Source organism: Triturus cristatus, chromosome 7 (assembly GCF_964204655.1).
Source record: "Triturus cristatus chromosome 7, aTriCri1.1, whole genome shotgun sequence".
Lineage (NCBI taxonomy): Eukaryota > Metazoa > Chordata > Amphibia > Caudata > Salamandridae > Triturus > Triturus cristatus.
In genome coordinates this window covers 1,360,195,287-1,360,208,366 of record NC_140590.1, presented here as the reverse complement: position 1 = coordinate 1,360,208,366, position 13,080 = coordinate 1,360,195,287, and the positions used below count along the sequence as shown (strand labels likewise).

The 13,080-nt window shown below is 44.9% G+C and overlaps 1 protein-coding gene across 1 annotated transcript in view; it reads right to left on the bottom strand.

Moving 5' to 3' along the window:
* Positions 1-363: 363 nt before the first annotated feature.
* The window catches only part of ERGIC3 (ERGIC and golgi 3), a 352,380-nt gene continuing 339,663 nt past the window's right edge, over positions 364-13,080 (bottom strand). The window contains exons 12-13 of the mRNA XM_085619066.1: positions 5,320-5,375; positions 364-1,357 (exon numbers count right to left, since the gene is read on the bottom strand). Of these exons, the coding sequence (XP_085475192.1) occupies positions 1,278-1,357; positions 5,320-5,375 (136 nt within the window). The 3' untranslated portion in view covers positions 364-1,277. The remainder of the gene's footprint in view (positions 1,358-5,319; positions 5,376-13,080) is intronic.

Sequence of the window (13,080 nt, the reverse complement as noted above, 5' to 3'; positions counted from 1 at the left end):
GTGTCTCTCCTTAAGTTCTCAGCAACATGAATACTTACCTGCTGCACCAATTTTGCCTAGTCGTATGCACTGTACACAATTGTTTCCATATTGGCCAAGCTACTACCAACACCCTTTCAACCATATCCTTGAGTGGTTCCCTAGAATTCGATGCTAATCGGAACACTAAGTGTCCTCGTTTGCAGTATATAGCTGAAACATACAGAGGAGCTACACATCGACCAACTGAAAAACGCTTTAGCGCAAATACTATATAAATAACAATACAATGACAAAAGAGCAGAAGCAACAGCAGAACATGAGAAACATGCCTTATTTTTCCATTCCGGAGAATATCTGCAGTACTCACACCTGAAGCAAGAATGGGTGTAAATATTTATTACAGTGATCAGTGGTTTTGAATGTTTCAAACGGCTGCAGGATATGTGCTCACAATGACTAAGAGGCAGGTGGAAATGTCACCAATGCTGGCATGACGTGTGTAGTCTAAAAGCAAATGTACTCTCAAGAATGAGCTTTGTCCCCCTGCTAATACTCTCAAATATAGCCTGAAAGTCCTTTCATCAGTTTAGATGCGGTTTATGCACTCTGTTGCTGGGGGTACAAATGCAAAAACGCTGCCACTATACAATAGATAGTTAATTCAAGGCAGACGTGTCCTGAAAATACTTCATAATCTACAGACATTTCACGAGACACATTGACAAACACATTTAAAAATGTAGGTATCACTTGGGTACATCTAGGCACTGCCAGGAACCAAGATTTCCCATAACATGATACACCGCTGCACATTTGTTCCCACCAATATGGTACAAACATGTATGTGCTTTTCTTCCTTTGCTGGCGCGTGAAAAAACAGTATTTCTGTGACCGCCGTTTCACCAGTTTTAGATTTTCTATCTATACAGCGTGGGATCACTTGAAAGAAGTTAGCATTTTTCAAGTCATGTCATCGCCTCGTACCTTGGAAAATGAAAACAACTTGATGAAATGATTTGATCAGGTGACGTCAGCAAATGTAATCTTCCAAAATAAATCAAGAGTTGCAAAAAAAAAAAAAAATGCTCCAAGCACTGAACAAAGTGAAATACTGAGTGCACATTTTCTTTCATGTAGTTTTGGTGCCAGGGATTTCTCCGGCTGAAATTCCTCACGTTGAGCAGTTGGCAAGAGTCGCTCTGACTAATACAAAGAGTACGTGTTCATTAAAATGTAGGAAAACGGTTCATGGTTTGTCATCGCGGTGAATCGTGATGGATGGTGCCAACTCCCTTTTAAGTCGTCTTTCCAAGTTCAATTTTCTTCTGGATGACACGGGCAGAATGGTAGATCAGGGAGTCGATGAGTCCGGCCACTGGAAGAGAACAGAGAGGGGGGAAGCAGACAACATGAATCATCATCAGCAGATAAAAGACTTGAAACAAACTGTGACACAACAAACAATGGGCCGACGGCAAGTTATACAATCGGCGTCCTGTTCCTACTACGTCCGTCCTTAAAGCTCGCTTTATGCACGCAATGCACAGAGACACAAATAGAATGTTTCCATATCTGGAAAATGTCGATGAGAAAAAAAATCTCTCATAATTCTATGGATTTTTGTTGTACTCTACCAAGAAAGAATACGGGGCATTCAAATATAAAAATGTGTCAGAAAACGCCGGCGCCTTATCAGCTCGGACCATTGACCTGGTGCTGCCGTCTGTGGAGCTGAGGCATGACGTGGGCGGAAACCGGATTTCCGCTAGCAAGGAGCGCCGCGCAGTTCTAAACAAACGGCTGGAAATGCTCCAGATATCTAATCAACCACTTAGCAGAATCATTCTAATGAGTTGGTGATGTCAAGCCAGGGCGCGAGACAAAACAAGGGCCCTCGCTTTCAAAACGCTAACACTGCCATGAAATAAATTGGATGGAAAATCGACGCTCAAGTGTCCCAGGGCCGTGTCAGCAGGTCACCGTGTCCAGGACTTTCTTTGCATTCTTGAAATGGTAGTCCTGGGTTTATAAAGGGAATCAAAGGACAAAAAATCCCTCAAGCCACAAAAAACATAACCTGAACCGGGCGAGCTAGTCACATAAGGAACTGGCAAACGTGTTCGCTCCGGGAAAAAGACACTGCAATGGAAGCAACTGGGAATAAACAAGCATTGAAATGACACGGGTGGATAATATAAACGGCCATACATCATGCTTGACGTTCCAGATGTCATTCCGTGAAAACGTTCCAGATGTCATATTTCGTCTTTTGCATGGCAATCTCCCAGCTTCTGATAAAACCACATCTCTGAATTAAAAACCTACACATTTTCTGAACTTGCCTTTTATGAAAGACGTTAGTTACTAGGTTTTAGGGATGCAAAGCACTTGTAACAATGGAATATCCTGCACCATTTTAGGATATGGCCAGCAGGGCTACAACAAAAATGCCGCATCGGAGGACAAAATGATAACACAGGGGGGCTATTTACAAGCCCCTTGCGCCACCGGTGCGTCACTTTGCGTGATATTTACAAGCACACCTAAAGCCACCCTGCGTTGTAAATATCGCCCCTTTTCACGCAACATTGTGAGTGTTAGGGGCGTGATATGGGTGTTACTGTGGGTGTTCCCACGCAACACCCATATCAACTGATGCATTTCCAGATTTACGAGCAATCGTAAACCTGGAAATGCGTCAGAACGCTACGCCACCTCTAATGCTATGCCACCACAGGGGTGGCGTAGCGAGGCGCAACATGGACAAATGCTTTAATTTCTTCTTGTTTTTTTCCTCTTTCAATGCATGCTGCATACAGCACGCATTGGAAGAGGAAATCACCTCAATTGATTGTTTTTGTGCAGGAAGGTGCCCCTTCCTGCACAAAAACAATCCCCCACGACGCAGGCATCCTTGCACCATGGTTCAAGGGAGCCTCTGCAGGCGCCTTGCAGCAGTTTCTGCGCCAGCGCAGGGAAGAGCACAGAGATGCGACATATTGTTGTAAATGTGCTGCATACATGTGCTTCGAAACTAACCCAGCTCAGCAAAATAACTAGTGGCACCACGCTGGGTTAGTTTCTCGTAAATAGAGCACAGGGTACATTAAATTAAGCATCAAGAAAAAAAAGAAAATTACGTGATATCATGCAGCACATTCTCTGCGTGTATTATCATGGGATTTATTCATTTTAACACACATTGATAAAACAAGGACATCAAGGCTATGTTAAGTACAAAACAATTTTTGAAAAGGAAAAGTATACCCATTCATCAAATGCTACTGAAAAGGCAATTCAACAAAAACAATGAACATGATCTAGCATGGAAGCACAAGGACACCAACATGTTATCATTGTTCCCTCTAAATATCAGAGTAAAACAGTTCATTTAATAAATGGTGCGCCTCTTTTATTAAGCATATTTTAAGTAAATTTTAGAACTGCTCTTCAGTATAGGTTTTACTGTGTTGGCGCTCAAAGCGCTTCTAGATACACCACTTTCTATCAAGACAGCATTGAATAACAGTATTTTGCATAAACACACATAATTTAACTGTCTTGGCACTGTAAGAGTCAAGAAATCAAAAAGGGAAGTGAAATGTTTGGGACTTTCTGTACTCAGCCATCTTGAAGTAACTACTGTTTTGAGAACAATGCCTGTGGTTTACATGAATTTGTGTGAATAACGAAGGAAACATTATCCTGGCAAAGGAATCATTATTCCCAACTCGATGAATTCATTTGAAAATGACACAATTTTTTTCCTTGTTGCAGGCAAAATCCTGTCTCCAGAGCATCCCATTGGGTCATTGATAAAGACTGAAAAAGCTTCACATAATTAGTATCAATTTTATTATCTTAATACTGAGACTCACTAAAAGGTGACCAATTTCCGTTTGCTAAGTGCCTGCAACTGTGCTGCACTAAGTGTGGCAGGTTTTCTTTAGTAACTTTTGATCTAGAGATTTTTGTTGATTCTGCACACACAGTAACGTCATAATAATGTGAAAACAATGGAGCTGAACAGTTGTTTTTTTTCTTGCGCCCCTGGCTTTTGTGAGTGTTGTTACTGGAAGAAAATTGATGATAATTCCCATGCTTAAAGTCAGACCTGGCATTGGCACCCCTGGCACCCCGAATCTCAGATCACACCGGAACTGGATAGAGGACCCAAGAAGGACTGCCATGCTGACCCGTGGTACAAAGAGAGTATGTACCCTCTGCTGGACTGCACCTAATGCACCTTGTGCTAGCGAAGAGAGAACTGTGACTGTGGCTCCTGGGTTTGGAAACATTGCTCCCCACACCAAATAAGTGACTCTATGGGTCAGTTGGCTAACTCCTTGGAACCAGCACCAGAGCCAACAAAGCTGAAGCAGCCCAGTAAGTAGCAAGTCAGTAGCCACTTCGGAAGAATCACCACTGACTGCTGATGGCCACCCCAAGAGACTGATCCTCTGCAGCCAGAAATTGCACCCAACTCAGCCAGACCCAGGGGAGTGTTGTCCGAGATCAGATTGGATGCCCAAGAGGGACATCAGTGTCCACCAAAGGATATTGCTGGGACTACTGTGGATGAAGACTGGTAGCCCAGCCGCATCTCGTCTTCTACTGTTTCAAAGAGAACTTCGAGGGAGACCCCCAACCTCTGTGGCCAAAGTCACCCCACATGACCCATGGACCTAGAAATAACTGCAAAGGCAGCCGCAAAGGCAGCCCTGCCAACCGCACAGTACCCAGAGCACCCTTGACTATCTTCCATCTCCTGAATCTGCAGCATCAGGACCACTCCATTGAAGTCTGTGGCAGTTGTGCTGCAAAGTTTGGAACTGGATGTGAAAACGCTGTTGTGGCCACCTAAGTGTCCAAATACTCCATATTGCCTACTCCCCAGACTGTCTCCCTGTCAGACTTTGTTGGCCAAGCCGGTCCATGATAGTCAAACTCAACTCTTACAAACTTTTCAAAAGTTTACAAACTTTACGTTCACCAATGTTTGTTTGAACTTAATCTGAGATTTAAGTTTTCTTTAAAAGACTGTATCCATGGAAGCCTATGGTGGATTTTGCTCATCTTGGATTCTAAAAGTTCATAAAAATATAGTCTAGTTTTATAAAATTCTGTGGTACATGCTTAACACTAGTACCATTGTTTAAGCCTTGCTCGAAGCCACAGATAACCAGGGTTGAACTTAAGGTTTTACAAACGAGCCTGACTGGACCCACAACAGTTTTTGCAAGCAATAAGGCCGCACAGCCATACCATATAACACACCCAAATCCTCACGTTTACTAATTATCTTAGTTTGGACTAACAATCAGATAATTATCTTACCTGTAAACACTCCTCCAATAATAGCACACACTCCAGTTAGAAAATGTGTAAATGACCTGTAGAAAACAAAACAAATTGCAACAATTACAATGAAGCTGCCATTGTCTTAACCTGTCAGTCTCTAACATATTATGGCCATATATTGAGCCATTAGGCTAGTCGTCATATCATACATCCAAGGGATACAACCTGTGTTTGCGGGTATGCAAAATATAAACTTAATTGTCTTAATTTAATTCATACACGTAGAATGAAAGCTGTCAAAATAAGCATTTGCACCAAACTGGGTTACCTTGGTACTGCAGAAATGTATTCTTATAAACTAGGAAAACAGAGTAGCTTTTGTAGTGAAATGTGACAAGATCAGACTAAGGCGACAAAAGTATGCATAAACAACGACGACCGATATGTTTAATTGGCACATTTCGCAAAGAATCCCCTGAAAAATAGATTCCGCTTTGTATCTGGACTAAAGCCTTGTAGCTGCTATAAATTAAATATAATTTATATGGTGTCCCTTTACACACTTTAAAATGTAAAGAAAATATGTGGAAAAGTATTACACATACCAAAATAGGAGTGCAGTTCTTTTTTTTTTTGTCAGCATGTTTCAAGACCGAGATGCTGATTTTAATGTCAATCCCTGCACCAGGGTTCAGATTTGAGAGATTAGGAAGATTGGACACTGAGGATTAGCACTGCCATTTTCGGAATTCACCTCCTGGGAACACATCAAGTTTGGTGGATGCAGATGTATGTTTTTTCTTTAAAATAATTTAATACAAAAACTATTATTGGGCTGCATGTTAAAATGTTTGCAATTTTCTTCAAGTCATAGCCATCCGCCCATCAATGAAACATCTTTCCCAATTTCAATTTGCTCTGCTGTTTGCTCTTGAGCCGTTCTGCCATATTAAGACTATGTGGGCTATTTCAGGCTTCATATTATGAAATAATGTGGCATTTAGTCCTCATTAACCCCGAAAACATTAGCAAATGGAAAAAACAAACATCATTAAAAGATAAACTCAATCATTCAGGGTTTCAAATGGTCTTGATTAATTTGCTTACGGGTGCACCATTCCACTTTTTGTTTTGTAAAGCTGGCCATATGGTATCCAAAGTATACAAACTATTCTTACCATAATCTTCCAAAGCTCACTCGCAGAATGAGCAAAAATGGGAAACAAACATCTGAGTTTATCTTTTAATGATGTTTGTTTTTTCCATTTGCTTATGTTTTCGGGGTTAATGAGGACTAAATGCCACATTATTTCATAATATGAAGCCTGAAATAGCCCACATAGTCTAATATGGTACTAATAACCACACCGCTGACATTTGGATACTATTGACATATAAAGGGTTCACAATAGCAAGCCCATTTGAAACCCTGCTTACATTCACATCCCATGATCCTGTATAACCAATATTCTGAATGTCAGATGACGCCATGTTAAAATAAGGAACTTCTGCTCCTTTTCTCTTTTATGTACTTCCATGTTCTTTCTTTAGATGTGTCTGTGTTTTTTAGTAGGAACATGAGTAGTTAGATTCGCCACTTGTGTGTATGGTTGTATAATTTTACCATCCATGTGATGTATGTTTTTTCTTTAAAATAATTTAATACAAAAACTATGAGTCTGTGAGCCCATTAGTAAATTCCTGCTTTATACAAATCCAGTAAAGTCGTAAAATCCAATCAATAAAAGCATCCATGCTTTATTGATTGGATTTTACGACTTTACTGGATTTGTATAAAACAGGAATTTTCTAAAGGACTCAAAGACTCACTGATTAATTTGCTTACGGGTGCACCATTCCACTTTTTGTTTTGTCAAGATTCCGTCTGCTTCTGCAGTAATACCATACAACGGCTGGTATTGGAGGAGGAGTGCACCATGTCGTACTATTTTGAACTATATGTGAGGTGCAGTGGAGAGGTCCGCCGTTGCCCTTTTTTTTTTTTCTCGGTCAGCTTTGCACAAGTTACTGATGAAGGTAGGTAACGAGGGGTCATTTAGTGCAGAATTTTTAAGATAGCTGAAACTCAAGCCTTAGGAATTTGTAGAAGCCGAGGCTATCCAACCTGAAGCATGATTGCAGATTTGAGAAGGGGAATGGGAAAGTACCATCAAATAACTGTTTGACCAGGTTAATTCCATACCCAGACCAGTCAGGCTGCATTACAGATTTTCCATCAATTTTAATTTTGTGGTTAAGCTAGATGGATGACAGGTTGAAGTTGTGGATCTTAATTTTAGAGTGGCAGTCCATCCTTAGCATAGCCTTTTTAGTATTATTCATGATGTATTTAGAATGGGGGAGTTAGTAGTTGTCCATCGCTAGGTATGCACAAATAGGTTTGCCATCTAGTAGTGATTTTTCTAAAACCACCCAGACTAAATCCACTCATCCATGCATCCAGGACTTTCCATTCCTGGACCTCCAAAGGTTCTGCCCATTCTTCCTCATCATATTCCACCCGCAGGTGAGCCTGCAAGGTCATCTTGCGGCTAGGCAATTGTGGCTGGGTGTAAAGGTGGCGAATCAGGAGATTGTACAATCCAGACATCACACCTTTAAACTAACCCCAATTATTAAGGTAAAAGAGTACCCAGGAACAGGGGATGGTCCAGGTTTGAGGACGCGGTTTCCTCAGCAGGCAATGGTGTAGTTGTTTATAGCACCACTATTGAGAATGCGTGTAACTGCAACAAATGATGGACGGAATGCTGAATGAGTCAAACATTCTCCCCTGTCAAGAGATCTGGGTTAAAGCCATCGTTCTTTTGTCCACTACCCCACCTCAGTCGTATGCAAATCAGTCTTGACCCTGTGCCTCATGAGAACTGTCCAGACCGAACTGCCAAGCCAGGACCTCCCAGGACCGGAAACAAGCATCCTGGGAACGGTTTCAGGGTATGTCACCCTTCATCAGCCAGGCTAGCTTGAATCCAGTGACACAGTGAGCAAGGGACCCACATCTGGGCATACCCATCCCACTTAGGGCGAAAAGTGTAACTGCAACAAATGATGGATGGAATGCTGAATGATTCAAACATTCTCCCCCAGTTAAGAGATCTGGGTAAAATCCAATGTTGTTTTGCCCACTACGCTACCCCAGTTTGGATCCAGCCATATGCAAATCAGTCTTGACCCTGTGCCTCATGGGAACAGTCCAGACCGAACTGCCAAGCCAGGTCCTCCCTGGACCGGAAACAAGCATCTTGGGACCGGTTTCAGGGTATGTCTCCATTCCAGGGCCTCCAGAGGTTGTGCCCATTCTTCCTCATCATATTCCACCTGCAGGTGAGCCTGCAAGGTCATCTTGCGACTAGGCAATTGTGGCTGGGTGTAAAGGTGGAGAATCAGGAAGGAGATTGTACAATCCAGACATCACACCTTTAAACTAACCCCAATTATTAAGGTAAAAGAACACCCAGGAACAGGGGATGGTCCAGGGTTGGGGACCCTGTTTGCTCAGCAGGCAATGATGTAGTTGTTTATAGCACCACAATTGAGAATGCAACAGGCCAAATACGTCCCGTAGCATCTCAAAGGGCTTGAGTTCACCGCCAGAGATCAGGTGTGTAAGAGTCAGGATGCCAGTTTTGGGGCACCAATAAAGCATGCCCCCCCTTGCGGATACCAGTATTGTTCCAGAGGGGAGCTTTGCATTGGAGATGCGTGTCTACCGAAAAAAGCTTGTGAGCCTCATTCAGATGGTGTACATGGCTTCCAGCATGGGGTTGGGGGACCTGCTGGCAGTGGCGTCATGAAGATAGAGGGATTGTAGTCCCAACGAGGCCTCCTGGAATCGGAGTTTGATCGCGACCCATAATAGGGGGTCTTGGACCCAGAGGTGCATATGGGCCATTTGTGACAAATGTAGGGCTAGTTAGTAATGCTCCACAGAAGGCGGGTCCAGTCCCCCTGCTGATCTATGGGCGATAAGCTTCCGAATTGCCAGGCGAGGTCTCACTGAACCCCAGAAGAAGGCCTTAATGGTCCTATGTTTCTGACGGAAGGTAAAGAGGGTTATTAATTGGGGAAGCATGCCCAACATATACATGAATCAGGAAGGGTAACTATTTTCACTGCTTGAGTCCATCCCAAAAGAGAGAGAAATTCAGGTGGGACTACTTTACGAAGCCCAATCGCATTCGATTAATAAATGGATCCAGGTTATCTGCCACCATGCGCTCCAGGCCCTTGTAAACCAGGATGCTCAGATACCGGAGGCGGGATATTGCAGCAAAATCATGAGTGGTCTCCAGCACTGCAGGGATGGAGGATGGTATGGCCGATAAGGGGTGAGTAAGATGTCATCTGCATAGAGACAGTGTCTAGTGTCCTCCATTCCATTCCAAAGGAATACCTATGATCAGTCTGATTGGTACAGGGACGCTGCTAAAGGCTCCATTGCAAGGAGAAATAGCAGAGAGGAGAGTGAGCAACCCTGACGGGTACCCTGATGGATCAGAAAGGGGTCAGAAAGAAAGCCCCTGCAATTGACCTGAGCTGAGGGGGAGTCGTAGAGCCATCTCAGCCTGGAGATGAAGTCATCACCAAGGCCATATTTCCAGAGTGCAGCAAACAGGTAGTCCAATTCTATCCTGTGAAGGGCGTTCTCGGCATTCAACAACAGTGCCATGGCCTCATCCGGAAGGCCGGATGCTAGCCAGACAGCATGAGCTAACGTGCGAAGATGATTGCGTGACGAGCGGCCTGGGACAAACCCACTTGCGAATCGGGAACAAGGGAGGGGAGGACTTGCTTGAGGCGGGCAGCTAGAATGCTAGCCAGTATCTTGACATGTCTATTGAGCAAGGCTATGGGACGATACGGCCATGAAGGATAGGGCCCTGGTTAGGGGAGGACCCAAATCAGCGCTCTGTTGGAGAGTAAACCCAAGGAGCCAGAGTGATAAGCCTCAGCAAAGGCCTCATCGAGAAGATCCACCACTACGGATTTGGTCCACTTGTAGAACTCTGCCGGGAAGCCGTCATCACCCGGGTCTTTGTTATAGGGTAGATCCGAGATGACCTGCTCTATCTGGTCCTTGGTGATCATGCCCTGAAACAGCTGTCTGCCATCCTCTGAAAGGTACGGTAAGCAACTACCATCCAGGAAGGTATTTGTCTGCATTGGTCCCGGGACAAATTCTGGAGTGTAGAGGACCCTATAGTAAGATGCAAACGTGTCTGCATTTTTCTGCAGCTTGGTAGCCAGCGGCTCAGAGTCAGTGATAATAGCGGGAATGGCCATTCCCGCATCCCTCTGCCTGAGCTGCGCCGCCAGTAGTCGTCTAGCCTTCTCTACCTGTTCATAATGCTGGTACTTCAACCTTTTAAGCGCGTACTCTGCTTTGGAGGTAAATATGGTATTGAGGTCCATGCACGCATTCTTAAGACTGCGCCCGGTAATAGCGGACGGGTGGGCCGTGTACGCGCATGTGAGGTGGGTTATATCTGCTTCCAACACCTTCTGATGCTCCTCCTTCTTTCTGTTGGACAGGGCAGTGTCCCTCATAAGCTGCCCCTAAAGGGAGCCTTTGCCACCACTCACAATGTCAGGGCAGAGTCAACCGAGCCATCATTATGCTCCTGATAGTTATGCATGTGGGTTTTAGGCTGGTTCATGCCCACTGGGTGATTGTAGTGGGACAAGTTAATATTTGGCAGTGGCAGACCCAGTTCAGCCTGTAGAGCTATAGGGGAGTGGTCCAAAAGTGCACCCTCTACTACTGAATCTCACAGAAAACAGGAAGCAACGGGTGGGCTACCAGAAAAAATGCAACGTGACTGTGTGCCATGAACTGGGTACAAGTACGTGTATTCCTGGTCCGTCAGATGCAAAAGACGCCATTACGTTGTGAAGGCCATGATCCTGCTGTGGGGTCTGAAAAATGTGGTGTCTCCTGCAGAGAGAAATCCGAAGGCACTTGAGCTTCTGTTTGACTAACAAGAATTTGTGTTGTGCCTCCTGAAGTGCTATAGTGAAATCCGGGAAGAGGGATATTGAGTTACCATCAAAGTTCAGGGGGGCTGTCTCTCAGGCCATTCTGAGGTCAGTGCTGTGATTTCTATGGTTCAAGAGGCATTAGATAAAGGTGGAACACAGGTGCTCCGCGTGACAGGCTTGGTGGCGAGCGATCTATGTGCCCTTTCTATTATCAGCATTTTTGGGTCTTGCCTACACAGCGCGCATGCGCTGCATAGGAGGGCCTTTAGCCGTCGCTCTGCTCATTTTCAAACACACACTCGTACTTGTGGCAGCATCCACCTTACGGGAGCGAGCAGCGGCGCACCACAAACACGAGTGCAGTGCTTGAAAAGTGAACGGGCACACGCGTACCCAAGAATGCCCGCCCGCGCACACGGATGCTCACACATGCACGCTCTCAAATTGACTGCCCTGACGTCGCGAGCCTGGCAACATCTTTTATGCAGCGAGGAGTATTTGTTTCGCTGCGTTAAATGCCAGCCGAAGTCAACAATGCTTCACCAGTGTCCAGCGTGCAGCAGCGGCAACAAGATGGAAGGTGATAAAAGAGCGAGAGAAAATGCCACAGTGATCGCGGCGCACTCTCCCGATTGCAGAGGGCCTCCAGCACAGCTCGGCCTGCCTGCTGCTGCCACCACTGCCACAAACAGCCTCCTCCAGCAACTCATGGGGGCCTATGGCTGTAGCTTTGTTTTGTTTTGCTACGGTTTGCGATTGTGTGGTTTGGCACAGGCAGGCGAGCCCTCGCCTCTCCGCGCTGCTGTTCCTTGCTGTCCACGGTTTCCCCATGGGTCCGGTATTTCAGCTTCTCGCGGCACAATATCCCGATTGCAGAGGGCCTCCAGCACAGCTCGGCCTTCCTGCTGCCGCCACCACCACCACTGCCACCAACAGCCCCCTCCAGAGGCTCACGAGGGCCTGTGGCTAACGCTTTGTTTTGCTACGGTTTGCGATTGTGCGGTATGGCACAGGAAGGCGAGCCCTCGCCTCTCCTCGCTGCTGCTCCTTGCTGTCCACGGTTTCCCCATGGGTCCGGCATTTCAGCTTCACACGTCATACAGGCTTAAGTTAATTAATATGTATTCATAGGAAGGCCATTTCCTGGCGTGTAGTCTCGAAGACTCCTTACATTTTAGTGATGACTGCATGGTATCTTCAGATGGGCCTATGGGCCTGAGAACTGGTTCTCAGTGGAGATAGTGGTAGAATCGGCACCCCAAATGATGCCGACCTCAAGTAAAAAGCTATGTTGGGTATTCTTCAAACGGATTGTTTATCACCATGTCAATGCACAAATGTTTGTGTATCTTGTTAATAGTGATGCATTTTATGTGGGCACTGTAGTGTGGCGCTAAAGCGTGCCTGAAGCTTTCACACATGCACGCACGCACTGACCTCACTTTGGAGGTCGGGCAAATTAATAACAACCATTGGCATAGCCAATAGGTCTCGCCTTTGGGACCTTATAAATGTTTAGCCATGCAACATTTGATGTTGTTGCACCAGGGATATTGTGCTGGATAACAAAACACTTATAAGGTCCCAACGGCGAGACCTATTGGCTATGCCAATGCTTGTTTTAAAGGTGTCTGTACCAAAGAGGGATATGAGCAACTTCTCGACGTAATCCTCTAGCCTGCCAGTATTTGGTGGTTTTTGTATGAACATTATGCTTTTTAAGTGACAGGAAGTCTGCTTTCATAATTTTTATCATGACACTCCTGACCTCCTTGAGAGGTAAGTCCATTGATA